Source organism: Lepidochelys kempii, chromosome 1, assembly GCF_965140285.1.
Source record: "Lepidochelys kempii isolate rLepKem1 chromosome 1, rLepKem1.hap1, whole genome shotgun sequence".
Lineage (NCBI taxonomy): Eukaryota > Metazoa > Chordata > Testudines > Cheloniidae > Lepidochelys > Lepidochelys kempii.
In genome coordinates, this window is record NC_136380.1 from 219,135,782 (window position 1) to 219,155,942 (window position 20,161).

The window sequence follows — 20,161 nt, forward strand, 5'->3', positions numbered from 1 at the left end:
AATTACAGCTGCCCAATTCAAAGCAGCTAGGTATGGCTGTCTGGGCTGGAAGCCTGTGGTGCCAGTAAGTGATCTATTCAGGTGGAGACTGGCTTGAGAGAGGAAGTGCGAGTAGGAAACAACTGCCCACCATGTGAAAAGATTTACTGCTGCTTGTATCTGTAACCTTGATTCTGTTCCTGGCGTGTCACAGCCCTGGGATTTGGCGTGATTGGAAATGAGCCAGCTGAGCCTGCTTCCACTTAATGCCTGGGGGCAAGGAGACTTCATTCTCAGGGAATGAAGGTGTCTTGGGGAGCTCCATTTCTAGCTTCCTTTTACATTGCTTTGGGCCATGCTGTGAGCTCTGCTCACATGCCTGCAGTGAACCATTTCCCAGCACCAGTCAGTTCCTTTCTGACCTGCAGAGGCAAGTCTGCCACGCTCTCGTTCAACTTACTTACTTCCTTCACTTCCCCCACTCATCTTTGTAGAGCTAGGAGATGCAATCAGAGAGGTTACTGCCCTTCTCCCAAGTTCCTGCTGGCAGCTGTGTGCTCTCCTGCTGCTGGTTCCCCTTCCATATCAAATACACATTTCATGTTTATACCCTGGAGAGCAGACCTGCCACGTTCTGATTTATTGGGCAATTAGTATAGTGCTATTTCCACAGCACACACAAGAGTGTATTCTGCAGCTGTCCACTGTGCCCGTAACAGGCTTTTGCACCATGTTCAAGATGAATTTAACAAAAATGGGATAAAGCTTGAGGAAAAATACTTCCCCAGGAGACAGCAATTTTCTATGTCCTAATTGGCTAAAATATCTGTCACCTGCACTAAGGCCAGACTGAAAAATGATCTGCAACGAAAAACTAACCTATTATTGTGTCCTTATTTCTTTCATTACAAAGTATAAGAAGGGCTTGGGGGGCTGGGGGAGGGGAGTGGAGGACATTTTTGTTCTTGCTTTAGCGATATGAGGAATATCAAGTCTGCTTTCCCCTATTTTTGCTGGAAGTCTAGAGAAATTGATTCCGAGCTTTCTCGTCCCTTAGCTGAAGGGGAAGGGATCAGTGTTGATTCGTTAACAAAGACAAGTTTGCTCCCAACTCTTTGTCAGGCATTTGAATTAACAAAATTCAAACGGGGAAAAAAGTTTTAAATTGAAACTCCCTTCTGCTCTCAGTTGCCCACATTTCACTTCTTAAATGATGGTGTGTTATTATTCCACAAGTTCGCTGTCTTTCCTTTATATCTTCCACATAAAGCGGAGTAGATTACAGTTGAATTTCAAATGTAAAAAGCAAACAGAAAAAAAAGCCTCAGCGGCAATTTGGAAAGTCTTTTTACATCATCAAGAAGCAAAAATGGATATAACCCTTTTCTTTAAAATTTAGCAGGTCATCTTTAAAATATTTTCCTAAAGCCTTATTTAAATAGGACTCTGCAGAAGCTTCCCCTGGCTTTTGAACATTTGTAGGCTTTCTCAGCAGTTAAAAATATTTCCCTTCCACATACTGAGTGATACCAACACAGAGATACCAGCTGGTTCTGCTGAGGCTCCATGGAAAACACTATAGCTGGAGACCATTCCCTCTGTAGAGGCTCATTTATTTTCAGTTTTTTTACTTCCTCTGATTTTTTTAATTATTAGCATTCAGGGAGTTTTGAGGGAAGAGGAGGTTGGGAAAAGGAATGGAGACCCTAGGGAGAGTATTTATTTTAGGTACTAAAGCCAGCTGCTCTGACTCTGAATACACACAAGGAGCAGAGCTGCTGAGGAAGGAGGTGCCACTTTTCTTCACTTGTAAGAGGTCACCTATTCCGGTTGCTTATGAAAATCATCATCCCACCGATGATGTCACAATTATGATGTCACAGACAGAAGAGAGTCTGAAAGGTAGAGACTGGCTCTGGCTGTAGAAGCGAACGGGGGTGAGGGCGGGGATCGTGGCCCTGCCTGCTGCCGATGCTCCCTAGCTGGGAAGAGGACTGCTTTTAGGAAGAGCCTTGAGGTCCCTGCTCCACATATTAAACCTCCTAGTGACTTCATAGTGTCGTTACCCACAAGCATAAATGCCCAACTAAGGCCTTGTTTGCGCTTGTGGTGGCATGTAGGGAATGTGCCGCGTGACAGGGTCAGGCCAGATGGCTACAGGAGAGCAATAGAAGGCAGATATATTAGCCCCAGGTTAAGTAGGTCCCTTTTCCCTGGGTAAGGTAACAGAGAAGGTTCCAGAACAATCAGGAACTTTCTGGAAACAATTAAGGCAGACAGGCTGATTAGAACACCTGCAGCCAATCAAGAAGCTGCTAAAATCAATTAAGGCAGGCTAATCTGGGCACCTGGGTTTTAAAAAGGAGCTCACTTCAGTTTGTGGTGTGCGTGTGAGGAGCTGGGAGGAAGAGGTGCAAGAAGCTGAGAATGAGAAGGCGTACTACTGGAAGACTGAGAAATACAAGCATTATCAGACATCAGGAGGAAGGTCCTGTGGTGAGAATAAAGAAAGTTTAGGGAGGAGGCCATGGGGAAGTAGCCCAGGGAGTTGTAGCTGTCACGCAGCTGTTACAGGAGCTACTGTAGACAACTGCAATCTACAAGGCCCTGGGCTGGAACCCGGAGTAGAGGGCGGGCCCAGGTTCCCCCCATCCCTCCAACTCCCTACTTGGTACTGGAGGAGTTGACCCGGACTGTGGGTTCCACCAGAGGGGAAGGTCTCTGGCCTGTTCCCCGATCCACTAGGTGGATAAGCAGAGACTGCGGGGATTGTTCTTCTTCCTTTTCCCCTTGCTGGCCAGTGATGAGGCTAACTGAGTGAACGGCAGATTTGAGCCACGAAAGTAGCCAAACTGAGGGCTGCCGTGAACCCTCTGAGGCGAGCAAATCCGCCAATAAGCACAGGACCCACCAAGGCAGAGGAGGAACTTTGTCACAGTAGCTATATGCCACAGTGAAAAGCTCTGGCAGGGAAGAGGCAGTGTAGACCAGGGAGGCGCTGTTTGGGTGTGCAGGGTATATACCCTGGGGTTCATCCATGTGGGGCACTCTCCTCTGCTTGTCTAAACTGTGCCTCACCATCTATGCTGCTACTTATAGCCATGCTAGCTGGGCATACGGTGTCTGTACTCTACATACCACCACAAGTGTTGCCATCCCATAGAAGGAAGGCAGGGCTGTCCTGCTGAACATACCTGAGGGTGATTTTCTTGTTGCTTACAAGTTATTTCCCCCCTGAAAAAATGGATCGTAACAAAGCGACCGATCTTCACTTAGACCAGCCCAAGTGCCGGGTTGGAGGGGATTGTTTTGTGGTGAGGAGCTGTTTTTGTGTTACCCCTGAGTCAGAGTATAGATTTTTATTCATGGAAAAGTATCTGTCCCATTCCAGCTCCTTGCCAGTAATTCAGAAATGGCTGGCAGGATCTGACTCACACTTCTAGTAACAAAACCTCACAGCCGTAGAGCTGAGACTGAGTGTGAAAAGCTTCAGACCAAAAGGAGAAATGTTGGGAAAGTGCTGAGCAAGTGATTACTGGATTTTATAATGGAAGTTAAGTTGCAGTCTTAACTAGGGTGAGCTCTGTGCATTAGAAAGTCACTTGTGGTCCTGTTGAATGGCTTTACTGGCCTGATTTTTCAGAGGTGCTGAGCACCCATTTCCCTGATCGAAGTCCATGGGAGTTCTGGGTGCCCAGCACGACATATTGATTATTATAATCACCATGTCTTCTTTTCCCTTCCTCTCCCCCCTAGGATCAGGCAGCTAAAGATAAAGCCATGCAGAGTATGGCTACAATGTCATCTGCCCAGATCATCTCTGCAACCGCCTTCCACAGTAAAATGGTATTGCCTGGCCTCCCGCGACCAGCCTACCCTGCTGTGTCTGGGGTGAGTGAAGTGTCTCGATGGAAATGGGGCAGGAGAGTCAGCTAGAGATAAGAGTTAGGAACTGTGATAGACACACACCCCAGAAACAGACCACAGGGGACAAGTTCAAAGTGCACCTTATTAACATGAAGGGCAAAATTGCTATGTAACTGCAACATTTAGGGCCTGATTCACCTCTCAAGCTGGTGTAAATCAGGAGTAACTCCAGTGAAGTCAGTGGAGACACACTAAAACCGATGTAGACGAGAGGAGCATTTGTGATGTTAATCACCAGTGATGTTATAGGATGTCTGTGCTGTCTTTTTTGGCACATGGTTCTTTTGTATTGAGCAAATCCATTCTTGCCGTCTGTCCCCAGCCCCCTCTTGGGCACGTACAGTCACAAGTGCTTGTATACCATGGTGACAGGTGACCTCATATAGAAGCCTAAAGAGATGAGGCCTGATCCAAAGCCCACTGATGTCAATGGGGAAGACTTCCATTGACCACAGAGCCCTTTGAACCAAGCCATGGAACTTTAAGATTCTCTGTACCCTGCAGGATGAATCCCACTGAGATCCTGAGGGAAGGGATGCTCCTTCTGTCCAGGGCTCTGGGACTGTATAGTTCAGGGACTGTGCTAAGAGGGTGATGGAGGGTCAGATACATAATGCAGCCAGCATTAGATCAGTCACCTGAATGCCACGGCTGCTGCTTGCAGTAACAGGAAATCCCTCCATGTTGAGAAGTTCAGATTGCTCTTTTTTCCTTTTTCTTTTTGTAATGCAGCCATGTAAAGATCAGGAATTAACCTGATAAATAAAGAGGAGACACGATATCTGGACTCCGCACGCTGAACAAAATGCAAGGGTTACCTGTGTTCCTTCCTCACCCCTCCAGTTGCTGTCACCTCCCTGTCCTCACTTGGCCATTGTTACTGCACCACATGTCAGCACCCAGGCTGTCTCTTTGTCTCACTGTCTCTCCTTCCCCTCTTCTCCACCCTGTGACAGGTCAGGAGAGTCAGAGTTTGGGATGGGGTCAGTATCCAGGTTTTGAAGTTCGACTGGTGGATGCTGATGGATCCAGGTTTTTTGAGCCATGGAGCAAGAAAACTTGTAACAGGCATGGTTTTGCAAGGCTTCCCCCAGCCTGCTTTCTAGATGCACATAACCAATGCAGAATGCCTTTGTGCAGCACAAAAGAAAGCTTTTCCTGCTCCATCTCTGAAGAAAGGTCTGTTTCCTGGTGCTAGCCCGCCCTACGGTGCCTCCCAGCTCATCTCAGTGTAACATGCGGAGTTAATCGCATGCAGCCAAGTTTTCAAAAGTGACTGTGGACTTTGGGGTCCCTGAAGTTGGACACCCAAAAATGGAGCCACTCTTACCCAGTGTCTACCGCTGGAAAAATTGTCCTTAATTACTTATCACATCTGGCTTAACCCTTCCAAATCCCATCAGTGCCGCTGCAGGGGAATACAGGCTCACTTAGCCCTTCTCACAGTCTTGTTATGTGCCATCACTAGCCTCTGACAGGAGTAAGGTCTGGTTTTCTTTAGCCTCAGGATGGTGACTGTGTCTGTACTTTGGTTTTGCAGTTTTGGCAAGGAGCTTTGCCAGGCCAAGCTGGATCCTCTCACGAGTGAGTACTCCCACACCTAAGCATACACATGGCTGCTTCCCGTGCTGTGGTGGAAGTTCCCCTGAGCTGGGCAGTACCTTCAATTAGCTCGAGGTTAAGAAACCATAAGGCCATATGCTGCTGTTTCTCGGAAAGGCAGACACTCCCCAAGCTATCGATGGAAGCAGGCATGGATTTGAGGCAAAAGGCCTAGGGCTAAATTCAAAGATGAGTCTAAATGAGTTCAGAGGGAGTCTTAAACTGGTGAATCTTGCCCCTTCTTCTGACCCCTCCAAAATGTACATTACACTCATTCAAACTGCCTCTGGATTCACTTAAGCTCACTTAGGGTCTGATCCAATGCCTATCAAAGACAACAGAAAAGCTGGCTTCAAAGGGAACTGAGTGGGGGCCTTAACTCACCCTTTACACCCTCCTTTTATACTTCATCTTGGAATTTGCCCCACTGTGTCTATGGGTATCGGAGGGATTCACATTGGGCCTGATCTGGCCTACAGTGAGAATCCAGAAGAAAAGAGTGTAGCAAAAAAGGCAGTAACAGGAAGTTGTAAGAACAGTGTACATGAAAGTTGGCCACCTCTCCTCCTTCAACTCACACGTCTTGGCTTCTCAGCATGTAAGTCACACCCGTTTAGATGCCCTTGCACATCAGTAAGTGGGTATGAGTAGGTCCAAGGGACCCTAAAGCTATCTAGCACATATCAGCTTACATGTGGCCTCTGAATTAGACCTCTAGTTTGCAAGTGAACTGGGGAGGGATCCCTCAGGGATCTTGACTAAGGGCCAGATTTTCCAGAGCGTAGCACTCACCACCTCCCACTGAGAACAGGGGGCGCTGCCAGGTGCTGAACACTTCTGAAAATCTGGCCTAACTGGGAGTGGAACTCTGTTGATAATCCAGTCCCAATTGAGGGTGTTGAGCACTTCTGAAAAGCTGTCCCCACATGGCCCATCACCAGGAAAGGAGCTCGCAGAGCCCAACACAGAGAGGCTGAGTTGCCATTTACTGACATTTCCCACACTTAAGTCCATCTCTGGACAAAAGGCTGTATAAATACATGGGCATTAGGGTCTAGGTGGCCAGGCCATGTAGGGAATCAAGTCAGAAGCCCTGCAATCTCCATACAGCCAATCGTTGAGGTGAGCTTGAAGGATGCCCCTGAGTGGGTCTGTGCTATTGGATACGTAGGTAAGAATGCAGTGTGCTGTGTGGGTCCCTTTTTATACATGGGGTGCTCTATTGAAGTTATGCTCTTAGAGGCCCCTTTTGTATAGGGACTGTTAGGGTCCCCTTTCTGGGCCCTCCTTGCCTCTCGTGGAGTTACTTTCTCTCCCCCCCGGAAAGTCCTTCACCTAATTTACCCAGAGAACTGAACAAAATGCTTTGATTTTTCTTTAACTAACTCTCATGTATATTCCTACAGCGTGAAACCTTTTTCTCAACAAACCTATGCTGTTCAATCTCCACTCCCGTTACCAGGTAGGTAGGGAAACACAGTTTCTTGCACAGCACATACACATCATGTTGCCATGTAAGAAAATCATAGTTCTTTAGTCATAACTATAAAGGAGACTTACATGCTTCCTGCCACTAAAGGGGAAATAGCAAATTCGAATATTCCGCAAGGACCTGAGAAACCACAAGAATGAGAACAACCCACATCTAGTCCCAGACTTGTTCTGTCCAGCCACAGGTTTATCTGATATAGCCAACCAATGCATGTCCCATCCAGCTCCACTCACTCAATCTAACCTCACCATACCTGATCCTGTGTTTTTAATTTCTCTGGTTACCACAAAGAGCAATATTTACTTGCAGTCTGAATGACTCCATTTAAAATTAAGGGAAGCCACAAACATGGAAGAAGAACAGTAAAATTTCTGAGAGAGCACAGTGTGTGTGTCTCCTCTTACACCAGGCTGCAGCAACTCCAAAACCAAAGTGGCTGCTGTCTCTGCACACAGGCAGAGTTATTAGAAACATAGGCTGAGATTCTGAAAGCTGCCTAGGGGGATTTAGATGCCAAGTTCCCACTAGTTGAAGCAGAGCAAGGCTAAATGGCATGCTCAAGATTACGTAATAGGTCAATGGCAGAGGCGGAATTAGAAGTCACGAGATCCCAGCACCATGCTCCAGCCAGAAGATCGCTCTGTTTTCACCACAATAAGGGGGTTGTATTTCCAATGTGACTCTCCTCAGATGCCTTGTTCTAGTAGAGCAGAAGGTGGTTTTTCCTTCCCAATCTCAACATTTCCTCATTCATGGTGACTGCTCTGAGATATCCAAGCAGATTGTCTTGCTATTCATTTAAGGCCCAGTCCAGCTCCCACTGAAGTCAGTGGGAATCTTTCTTTTGACTTCAGTGGCAGTTAGATTGATCCATTACTTAGCAGCATATCCTGGGTTACTTCCTCAGGGAAGAACAGTTGAGAAACTGATCGGGGAGGGACAGACTGTGACAAGTGTTTTATATGAGGGTTGAAGTCCAAAAAAGATTCTCACTAGGCTGTGACATTAGATCAGAGGTGGGCAAACTACGGCCCGCAGGTCACATCCGGCCCGCGGGACCCTCCTGCCCGGCCCCTGAGCTCCTGGCCCGGGAGGCTTGCCACCGGCCCCTCCCCCGCTGTCTCCCATCCTCCGCAGCCTCAGATCACTGTGCCGCTGGTGTGATGCTCTGGGCGGCCGGGCAGCGCAGCTGCAGAGCCGCGGCCTGACCCAGTGCTCTGGGAGGCGCAGCTGTAGTGTTGCCAGCCACCGGTGCTCCAGGCAGCGCGGTAAAGGGGCAGGGGGGTTGGATAGAGGGCAGGGGGGTTGGGGGTGGTCAGAGGGCGGGAAACGGGGGTTGGATGGGGCAGGGGTCCGGGGGGGGGGACAGTCAGGAAGGAGGCATGTGGTTGGATGGGGTGGCGGGAGCAGTCAGGGGCAGGGGTTCAGGGTGCGGTCCAGGGACAGGGAGAAGGGGTGGTTGGATGGGGCAGGAGTCCTGGGGGCAAGTCAGGAATGAGAGGGGAGGTTGGATGAGGTGGCAGGGAGCAGTCAGGGGTGGGGGGTCTGGGGATTATCAAGGGGCCAGGGTGGTGGATGGGGCAGGAGTCCTGTGGAGGCCGTCAGGGGGCAGGGAACAGGGGGATTGGATGGGGCAGGAGTCCTGGGGGAGCCTTCAGGAGGCTAGAAGCGGGGCGGGTCGGATAGGAGGCTGGGGCCAGGCCATGCCTGGCTGTTTGGGGAGACACAACCTCCCCTAACCGGCTCTCCATACAATTTTGGAAACCCGATGTGGCCCAGGCCAAAAAGTTTGCCCACCCCTGCATTAGATGCTGAAAATGACAGTTGTTGCTGACTTGGCTCTTTTTCATCTCATTTTTTCATCCCCTTGCATTTAGGGTTTGAGTCTCCTGCTGGCCTCTCACCTTCCCCATCGGCTCCACCTTGGCAGGGGCGAAGGGTTGCCAGCTCCAAACTTTGGATGTTAGAATTCTCTGCATTCTTGGAACAACAACAAGACCAAGATACAGTAAGATATAAACCTCACTCCCACTTCCCATGTATTTTTTGCCACTGGATAGCTTTAATTTACACTAGGTGTGCTGTTCAGTATGTATCTAGCTATTTAACTATGTACTGAAGCGCCCGGTCCACTGAATTGCTCTGCATTGGCAGGGACAAATTTAGAAGCCAAGCTTGGGGAATTTAGGATCTGGTAAAAACAGATTCTCCTCCATTAAAATGTCCTAAGGCCCAAAAGACAGAATGACATGAAGCCAGTGTAGCCGCTTCTACACCATCGACTTCTGATCTCCCCTCCGAGTGTAGTGGGCATTCTGGGTATGTTCCAGGGTGGGAGGATGTGGCCAGAGCAAACTGCGCTCTGGTGATCATGAGATAGTGGTAGAATCCCTGCAGAGCCATTTCAGCAGGCAAGGGGCCAGACAGCACTTCCTGCAGTGTTTTCCTAAGAGGCCTCCTGCACATGTACCGTTCATGCCTGTTGTGAGGTAAATGATTTTTGGGTCCTAAGGCCCAAATGGGCTCCCTGGTTTGTCTCTGTCCAACAGCTCCCCTGAACTCTATGGTTAGATGGTCCCAGCCAGTACATTCTGTTCCCATCTTTTCTGCTGTGAAGAGCACTGGGTGATAACTCTGAACCGAGGCCCATCCTGTGTCACCCTAATGTCTCACACCTGTCTCCCTGCAGTATAACAAGCACCTGTTTGTTCACATTGGCCAGTCAAGCCCCAGCTACAGTGACCCCTACCTCGAGGCGGTGGACATCCGGCAGATCTATGACAAGTTCCCTGAGAAGAAAGGGGGCCTGAAGGAGCTCTTTGAAAAGGGGCCACCCAATGCCTTCTTCCTTGTCAAGTTCTGGGTAAGAGAAGGAAGCTCCCAGACTGCCCAGCTGCTCCTGCTCCTTTTGCTATTTTGTGGGAAGTACCAGATACTCAGTGTTGAGTGTGCAGCTAATTCACCCACTGCTCGCATCTGGGACTCCCCCTGAAGAGCAAAACGCCTTATTGTGACATTCTGGCTGGAGCAAGGCAAATATTTGGTGTTGCCTTCTGCAAAGTTGTAACTGACTAAACTCTTGGGAGTTTGTTTAGTTGCAGTTCAGACCAGTGGTTTAATGATTGATGTGTAAGGGAAATCCTTCTCCTCTGCAACCTTGAAGCTATCTGTTCCCTGAATCTAAATATTCAATAACTTCCCAGCGTGCACTCTATTTCCCCCTTCCTGCCCTATTTCGCTATTTCTGTGGGTTTGCATTATCTATGTACAAGTGATTTACACTAGGCACAAGGCCGACCACAAAATAGGAAACATGCACCAATGAAAGTGGATTATACAGCAAATGTGTTCTTGAAAACTGACCGAGAGGTTCTGGTAAATTGGCAGAAAACTTAAGGTTGAATCAGCCTGGCAAAATTCTACCCTCTCAGTTGCTTGGATTGAATTTTTGATGCGCAAGCTCAGGTTTTGCAAAAGCTGTAGCATTGTGCCATTGCATCTTGTGTGTGCTGCAGGGCACAGAGGAAATAATTTGGAGACGGATGTTATTGTAGGTATTATAAGATTACAAATAATAGCAGCTTGGGGCAGTGGCAGGGCTGGATGGCTGGGGGAATCTGTAATGAGTAATGAGATATGGAGCCTTTCACTTTAACATTACCACTTGCAACTCAATGCTGGATCATTTCTCATAGCGAGACTATGAGAAATGAGCTGATGGTCTTAGTCCCGTTCCTAGTGGACGCTTATCCTTCTCTCAGACTCATCATGTTAATTGTCACTAACTGACCACTTTATTGGCAGGCTCAGCAGAGACAGCAGGGAGTTCAGCAAGGAGGGTGAATGGCTTGTTTCTGAACACCTTTGTTGTGTTTCGAACTTTTTTTTTTTTTTTTACCCCAGATGGGTAAACAAGGAGTTGATGCCACTGAAGTCTGAATTAAGCCTTTATTTTGAAGGATTTCAGTGGCATGAAGGCCATCTGCACAGGGGGGAATCTCACCTAAGGTGACTACATGTTGTCTCTGTGCTGGGCATGGGTGAGGCATCTCCTGATTGCAGGGCATGGACTGACATGTCCTGGTGTCTGGGGCATTCCAAATCCTGGTCTTGAATGATTTGGCATGTTGCGGAATTTGGAATGCATCGGAGAGCGCGCAGTCAGTGATACCATATGGCATTTTGGTTTCCTGGTTCCTTTTTGATACCGTGGGGGCACTGTATTTTGTTGAATCACAGAGGGAGCTTTATATGTCTGGTGATGAGTTGTGGTGGTGGCCTTTCTGTGCACCTAAAAGCAGGCGCATTAATGGCCTTCAGGCATAAACGTTGTGCTGTGATCCTGTCTCTGCTTATCATAAGCTAAGCAAGATCGGGCAGGGTCAGTAATTGGATTGGAAACCTCCAAGGAATACTTACCATATATACTCGATCGTAAGCCAGTTCGTTTATAAGCTGACCCCCCCCCCAAGATGGATACGTAAAAATGGAAAATTTTTATGACTCATTCATAAGCCGACCCTATAATTCAGGGGTCAGCAAACTTTGGCTCCCGGGCCATCAGGATAAGCCGCTGGCGAGCCAAGATGGTTTGTTTACCTCGAGCGTCCGCAGGCATGGAGGTAAACCTAAGTAAACAAAGTGTCCCGGCGCACCAGCTGCTTACCCTGACAGGCTGGGACAGCAACTGGTGGGGAAATTTTTTTGGGGGGAGAGAAGTTGGGGGTCAGGGGAGTAACCCCTGTGACCACCCCCTACATGACCCCACCCCTAGCCTGGGACCCCCACACTCTCCCCATCCCATCTCTTCCCACCTTATCTGGGTAGGGCTAGGGGAGGATGTCTCTGGGCTGGCTGCAGCCTGCTCCGGCAGGCCAGACAGGGCGGCGTGGCCAGAATCAGAGAGCCTCTGGCCCCACCTCTTCCCTTCTGGCTCTGCTGGCTGTGCTACCTCTCCTTGACCCCAATGTGGTGGGGAGGGGCTGTGTCCCACCTCTTCCTCTCTATACCCATTCATAAGCCGACCCCCTTCTCTGGTGCTTCCTTTTTTTACTAAAAAAATTCAGCTTATGAACGAGTATATACAGTACTCTCTAGGATCTGCAAACAGCAGTATTTATGATTTACTGAATGTCAGTTTTGAACCAGTGTCTCAGCATGACACTATTGGGTACAGAGCTGCTGAAGAAGCTGTCTTGTGGATCAGATGTAAAATAGAGGTCTTGAGCACTTGTGAACATTTAAGAATCAGTGGCATTTTCACAAGAGTGTCAGTGTTAACCTTGTAAAATTTCAGCTTGGTGTGGGGTAATACATCTAAGGGAGTGTAATTTCTAAAGTGCACTAACATGTTATGCATTATTTCGTCCTTGTAGACCTTGCTGGTACACTTTAACATAGCACTGTTTGAAACAGTGCTGTGTTAAAGCACACTAAAGATTAGCACGCACCAGCGGGATCTACACAGACCAGTTAAAGCTTAGCACACTGGTGTGCTTTAGAAATCACACGTCTATAGAGCGCATTACCCCACGGTGTAGACAAGCCCTTTGATTATTACATTCTCCGTGGCTGAACATTAGAGCTAGTTGGGAAATTGATGGTGAGGGAAGAGGGTAGACTCTCTAGTGAAAAACTGAAAACAGAAATTTTCAGCCAACAACATTCATTTGGAAATTCTGCCGCAGTACCTCATGGCAGTTGTAGTTCGGGTGCCTCATACCCTCATTCTGCTCTATGTGCCAGGCTCTCTGGCCAGACTACATCTCCCCTGGTGCACTAGGGTCTTTTCTTTTGTTGAGCAACCACAGTACATCAGAGGAGATGTAGTTTGACTGGGAAACCCAGCCCATAGCAGAGAAAGGGGGCATGAGGGAGCAGAACTACAAGTTCTGTGAGGGCCTGTGGCGGCAGTTCCAAATAACGTTTTAGGGAGAGCGGGAAGGTGGCCAAAATTGTTCAGGTTTTGGCAGAAAACTGAAAACTTTTTGGTTTTGGAAGTTCTTTTTTTGACAAAAAGTCAAAATGTTCAGCAGAATCCAGACACCTCTTACAAAAAAAATCATTGAGTCAAAACCACTTTTTTTTTTTTTTTTTTTTCTGAAAAACCAATTCAGTGGAAAATTTTCAACCAATTCTGCTATGTAGCCCTGCATTTTCAACTGCATGAACAATGCAACTTCATTTCTTGTCTTAGTTGCTGTGCACTGCAAAGAAACTACCTTATTCCTCCACAGAGGAGGCAGCTTTTCAGTGGTGGGTAAAGCAATACCTACATTATACAGTTGGTAAAGTCCTTTTGGATGAAAAGTATTCTATAAAAACAAGATACTGGCCAGAATTTTCAAACTTGCATGCCTAAAATTAGACACTTAAATCCATATTTAGATACATGTATGAGTGGATTGGTTTTCAGAGGTTCTGAGCTCCTGTTAGTTTCAATGGCAGTTGCTTATGGTCAGTGCCTCTCAAAATCAAGCTACTGATTTATTAAATTCTTATTTATTCATGTAATTCTATTGCTGTAGCACCCAGAAACCCCAGTGATAGACCAGTGTGCTAGGTACTGTCCAAACACAGAAGAAAACAACAGTTCCTGCCCCAAAGAGCTTGCAAGGATTCGATGCCTAACTTAAAACACCCAAGTTTGGGGATTTTGGCCATTACCAGCAATGGCTGGCTCTAGTGAGACAGATCTGTGCCCATATTCATTCATTAGTTTTTTAGTTTTCAGATGTCAAACATATAATTTGTTTAAAACTTGAGCGCTCCCAGCACACACACCCCTTTGATGAATTTGGCCTTTGGAGCCCGAGGGACAATGAACTGACCCTTGGCCTTGGATCGACAGCTTGTGAAGAGCTGCTCCGTGACATTTCTCCATGCTCTGAGCGCATTCCAGCACAGGACAATGAATATGAGACATTACCCTCCTAACACATGGGCAGCGGCAGCCCTGCTCTTTTCCAGCGTAACGTTATCTCTCGCACCTGTTACTTGGCTCTCCCCCTGAACATCCTGCTACAGGCATGTGTATTAATAGCATGGGGGGTGGGGGAGTTCTTATGTCTTCACACGCCATGGGAATGGAGCACTCGCAGTGTAAAACTTTCAGGGGATGGCGTATGAGTCCAGGGGCCACACAGGGAGGGAGATGGAATGCAGATGAGAGACCAGGGGTTCCAGGTGGGCAGTCGGAGTCCAGAGCTGTCCAAAGCACCTGTCTGCAGAGGTAAACCACCTGCTGCCACTCAAGGGTTAATTTAAAGTTCACAGAGCATTCTGATTCAGAACTAGGTGCATCTGAGGAATTGCCCAAAGGGCTGATAGGAGACTTTTCCTAAACGGATGATAAATAAGCATAATAATCTCTTCACCTCAGCAATAGGAAAGCCTAGAAACCAATCAAATTGTTTGGTTCTTTCTTTTCATGAAGTGAATGAAATACTCATAGAAGGGGCTGGAGGGGAGGACTGGAGACTGAAATAATCTGCTTTCCCACAGAACAAAGCAGCAGCACTGCACGCTTCCCCACGCACGGTGCCCAGCCCGCCAGTGTGCCTTAAATCTGGACCTGGCAGGTACTGCCTGGAGGGATGAGAGGGCAATTCAGTTTCTAAGTCCATTCTGTCCTTGGCCTCTCTAATTGCCATTGCAGACAGCAAACAAGGCAGCAATTAGTGATGAAGATTTTTATGATGTTTGCACCTTTCACTGAGGATGGGACTGAGAACCCCCGTTAATTTCACCTGGGCTAAGGAATCCTAGCAAGACTGCACTGACTTTTAATAGCTGTTCTATTCTAACAAGGGGCTTTGTAAAAATGCACTTCTTCCAGCCAATTTGCTTGCCATGTGCGTTCAGAAGCGTAGGAATTGTGTGTTGGCAGAGGGAGCTGTGTCGAAGAGCAGGGGCAGCTGTCCTCCAGTTGTCAAAGTGTCATGGAGTCTTGCAGTCTTGTTGAACTCTTCTCTGCTCCTGGATTCCCAGATCTCGCTAGTGGCTGGAAATGCGTTCTGTTATCTTTGGTTAGCCAAAATCCTCCCCCTTTCCTCTCAGATATGGATCTAGCCACCAAGACCCAAGTTCTACCTTCTCCAAGCCAGACTATTGTTTTGCATGGAACCTACCATGGCGACCATCTGGAAGCTGCAGCTGATGCAGGATTCCATAGGCCTGCCTTCTAAGAGGGAAATATGTAATGAGTAGGGCCCTGCCAAATTCATGGTCCATTTTGGTCAATTTCATGGTCATAGGATTTTTAAAATCGTCAAATAGTCAGAGCTGGGCGCTGAAGGCAGCAGCCGCGGAGCTTCCTGCAGCTGGGTGAGGTACCCGAGAGCAGCTGTGCTGGGGATAGGGTTGCCAACTTTCTAACTGCACAAAACCGAACACCCTTGCCCAGCCCCCTGCCCTTTCTCCAAGGCCCTGCCCCCTGCTAACTCCATCCCTCTCCTCTGTCACTCCCCCGCTCTCACTCAATTTCACCAGGCTGGGGCAGGGGGTTGGGGTACAGGAGGGGGTGAGGGCTCTGGCTGGGGGTGTGGGCTCTGAGGTGGAGCTGGTGATGAGGGGTTTGGGATGTGGGAAGGGGCTCCAAGATGGGGCAGGAGGTTGGGCTTCGGGACGGGGTTTGGGCTCTCGCTGGATGTATGAACTCTAAGGTGGGGCCAGAGATGAGGGGGTTGGGGTGCAGGAGGGGGCTCCAGGCTGGGGCCGAGGGGTTCAGAGTGAGGGAAGCGGGTGTTGGATGCAGGCTCTGGGAGCAGCAAGCACTTTAAATACAAGCATAGAGCCAACGCTCATAACTTCAGATATAAAAATGATACATGCGTATGAATAGGATTAATATATGCAGTAGAACATAACCTTTGCAAAGACATGTTACATGGCATATCTAGCATAAAACATATTCCAGTTACGTCATATTGACACTTATAAGCATAGTTCTATAAAGCATTATGGAGTGCAACGTCACAGCGCCTACCCCGTGGCCCCAGCCCCGGAGCTGCCACGGCAGGGAGAGGCACCTCTCCTCCCCAGCCCAGGTGTTGCTGTGGGGAGAGAAAGCTGGGTGGAGTCCTCTCTCCCCACCGTAGCCCCAGAGCACCGTCCTGCACCCCAAACTCCTCATCCTGAGCCCCACCCCAGTGCCCGCACCCCCAGCCGGAGCCCTCACACATCTGCACCCCAACCCTCTGCCCCAGCCCTAAACCTCTCATCTCTGGCCCCACCCCAGAGCCCTCCCCCCTGCACGCAACCCTCTGCCCCAGCCCTGAGCCTCCTCCCACACTCCGAACCTCTCGGCCCCACCCCTGACACATCACCTTCATAGTGGTGCACATAACAAAATTCATTCCGCACGTGGGTGGGAAAAATTAGAGGGAACACTGGCCGGGAGGTTCAAAGGTGACTAACATAGATAGGTGCCCAACTCCTATTGATTTTCAATGGGAGTTGGGTGCTTAACTGCCAAACGCCTCTATGAAAAATCCCAGCTGTAATATGCAACGTGCTTGGGATTGAAAGGCGCTGAATAAACATAAAATATCACTGGATTATAGGTGGTTACTTCATTGGGACATGGCATATCAGGATGGTTCCCAGGAAACGGGTTTGGATGAGGCCTGGTCTGCATTTAAAATGTAGTTTGACATAGCTACGGAGCTCAGAGGTGTGAAAAACCCATAGCTATGCCAACCAAGTTCTGGTGCAGATGCAGCTAGGTCAGTGGAAGGATGCTTCTGTTGACCTAGCCACCATCCCTCAGAGAGGTGGTTTTCTACAGCAGTGGAAAAATGCTGTCGGCTGCATTTATACTACAGGGTTATGCTGGCATAGCTACAGCATTGGGGCTATGCTACTAATAGTGTAGACATGGGCTTAATGTTACTGAATGGTAATGCTCCCTGCTTTATTGGAACAGCATTAACATAAATTTACCTAGTGCCAAATAGTTTAATGTGGATTAACTAGGTGTTAAACAGGTGTTTAAGCCCTGACCTTTTCATAGGTGAGTTGCCAACTATGGAGGCACCTGCAGTGACTTCTTAGTTAAGGTTGTGTGGAGCTTTTTACTTAAAGTGGGACTGCAATCCTTCTGTTTCACCTCTCAGTGACTGACTTTGTTTCCCAAAAATTCTACCACAATTACTGGTCAAGAAATAATTCAGTTTCTCTGAGGTTTTCTGGATAAAATGCTTGCTAATTTTTCTAGAGAAAACATTGTAAAATCTGATTTTGAAACAACCCCACATCTTTTTTTGATCACCTATGCTACATAGCCACAAAGTCCAGAATGCACACAGTTAAGCCCGGATCCTTTACTCCTCTTGCTCAATGGGACTACTCAGGTGTGAAAATTACTCACATGTGTCAGTGTTTGCAGGATCAGGGCCAAGACAGCCTCATATGTTAAAGAAACAGCAGGTGAGCTAATACACTGATAAAACACCGTGCAGAATTGTATCAACTGCCACAGGAAAACCAAAGTATCCTGTTGAAAGCGTAGAACATAGGTACTGACAACGTTATTAAGACATTAGGGACAGATCCATAGCTGGTGTAAGTTGGAGTAGTTCCTTTGGCTTCAGTGAAGCTATGCTGATTTACATTAGCTGAAGATCTGCCCAATCCTTTAGAGAGAAGAGACTGTAGCTTATAAAACATTGGAGTCTCTCAAAATAAGACAGACCATTCTGACAATGAAATGAGTTACATAACATATAGAAGAATAAAGAAGCATTTAAAGATGCTATGTCTCTTTAAGGCTTTGGTAATAACTGTATGCAGTTATGTTGTATAATTTGAGGACTGGTCGGCGGCTGTAGCTAAAGGCTGTATTGCAAAGCACACTTAAATGGGGCAGAGCAATGGTTGCATATTCTTAACTCTGACATTTCTTGACTCTTGAGTGCCCAACTATGCAACCTTCCTGTTCTACTAATATAGATTTTTTTTCACTGAATTGATCTTTGTCCACCTGGGATTGTGGCTGGAGACTACAGCTGCTAGGCTAGAATTCAGACCTGTAGCCACTGTACTTACTTCATCAAAGCCTGCCATAAACCCATCTGTTATTTGGTCCTGAGTATGTGCTGTGACAGATGGATAATATCCTGAATAAACCTTATGGAATTAAGATAAACTTTATTGCAGGGGTGGCCAAACTTACTGATCCTCTGAGCTGCATATGATAATCTTCAGAAGTTTGAGAGCCGGACACGTCTGCCAGAGCTCGTGGCTTCAGCCCTGCGGGCCATGCCTGCTGGGGCTCGGGGCGTCAGTCCCGTTGCCCCAGCAGGCACCTCCTAAGAGGCTGAAGCCCTGAGACCCACCACCCCGCCACAGGGCAGAAGCCCTGAGCTCTACCTGCCCCAGTCTGGTAGGTGGAGAATGTGTGTGGCGAGGGGGGAGGGGAGCAGGCTCCATGAGCCACACTTTAACTGTAAAAGAGCCGCATGCAGCTCGCGAGCCATGGTTTGGTCACCCCTGCTTTACTGAGTTAAGGTAGACCTCACGGACGTAGGGTTAATACCTTTAGGGTCCATTGTATTAAAAATGCAGTGGTGTAGGTGTTGTTGTGAAATTATATGTATTTCCATGGGACGGATAAAGCAGGGGGTGATTAGGCAAATTCCCCCAGGTTGTGACATCTCCAGCGAAGCCATCTCCCTGGAAAGATGCGCATATGCTAGTTCAAACTGGATTCTCCAGGGATTGACAGACAAAGGAAGGGTTTGGGTAAATAGCCTGGTTTTAAACTGGCTCAGGGCCTTTTTCCTGATCCAGCAAATGGACAGGACCCCGGTCCATGGAGGGCCCCAATCCTTAGGGCAGTGGTTTGGTCCGCGGAGCTATGTCTGAGGGGTCCGCAAAAGACTTAGACTGAAAATTGACTGAACAGAATTCAACCATATGTACTGACAATAGATTTCCAAAGGGGTCTGTACCTCCATTTGACATTTTTTAGGGGGTCTGAGAACCACTGCTTATGGGTTGGGTTGGAAGGACCTGGCCTACTAAGGTCCCATAAGCTTGTTTTATGCTGAAGCTGTGATGAACTTGTAACCACAAAGAAACCCCTGGGGTGGGGCTTTGAAGGACTGCTCCTGCCATAATCTATGTTAGAGTTGGGGTTAACTCTGGTAAGCTTATTAGCATGTGTAGGGGTTCTTTTGTTCTTTCTGATATGTTTTCTTAATATGCTTTTTACCTTAAGAATAAAGTAAGCTTGTTTAAGAAGTGCTGACTGTGGTACCTTATAACCGTAGCAATTACACCTGTTAACCGTCTCTGAGGAGAAAGCGAGGAGGTGTCCTTGGGCAGCCTATCTGTGCTGGGAATCACACAGTGCAGGCAGGGAGCTGTGCAGCCTGGACATACTCTGGTCAGGAGGGAGAGAGACGGGAGTCTCCATCCAGAAAGGCGTCGGCCGGGGAGCTGGAAGCCTGTGCATGGGTGCCTTTGCTGGACCACTAAGGGGAAATACAGGGGCAGTTGCTCTGAACTTGCGACATGTGCTCTGGGAAAATGAGTGGTGATTGGATTTCAGTGGCTTGCTGGCTCAGCTTTCAATGGCATCATGTATCTACCTGAGCCCAACAGGTTTCCTGAAGGCGCCCATTTCCTCCAGGTACCCATTGCACGCAGCACGTTGCAGCCTGTGCAGATGCAGAGGGAGGCAGCAGGGATGGGACAATGGAGCTGACGTGCTAAGTGGGAAATGGAAATTGGACTTGGTGAAATAAATGGTAGGGTTGATTGCATTTCCTCCTTCTCCTTGCCCTCCATGTGCCTGCAGCAGCACGTTAACCGGCAGGGGAATTAGATTGGATTGAAATGCTGTACGTTTCTACATGGCTTCCTGCTAATGTTGTTAGTGTCACCACTGGCAAAGCGATGAATTCATCTGTGGCGTTGGCTCCAGCGTTTGGTGGGGATCAACACCTGCTGGTCACTTGTGTAGCGCAGAGTCCTTGTCGGCCCCGGCCAGCTTGTGCTCCCAGGCTTCCGATTCTGGAGCTAAAACTGTAACTTCCTGGAAATGATAATAAAGTGGTACCACTATCTCTTGCGGGGGGCCCCAGAGAAAGATTCACGTAACACCTCTCCTGGTCGAGGAGAGATGGGACCTGTGATGAACAGGACAAGGATTCTTTA

General features: G+C 48.1%; 1 protein-coding gene across 6 annotated transcripts in view; it reads left to right on the top strand.

Annotated features, from left to right (window-relative positions):
* Positions 1 to 20,161, top strand: part of TEAD4 (TEA domain transcription factor 4) — a 58,852-nt gene that overhangs the window by 29,933 nt on the left and 8,758 nt on the right. For 5 of the 6 annotated variants that reach the window (XM_073314109.2, XM_073314138.1, XM_073314119.2 and 2 more), the window contains 5 exons: positions 3,736 to 3,870; positions 5,447 to 5,490; positions 6,915 to 6,970; positions 8,878 to 9,008; positions 9,690 to 9,863. In XM_073314109.2, coding sequence (XP_073170210.1) covers positions 3,736 to 3,870; positions 5,447 to 5,490; positions 6,915 to 6,970; positions 8,878 to 9,008; positions 9,690 to 9,863 — 540 coding nt within the window. The remainder of the gene's footprint in view (positions 1 to 3,735; positions 3,871 to 5,446; positions 5,491 to 6,914; positions 6,971 to 8,877; positions 9,009 to 9,689; positions 9,864 to 20,161) is intronic. The other variant, XM_073314158.1, reaches the window with a different exon arrangement.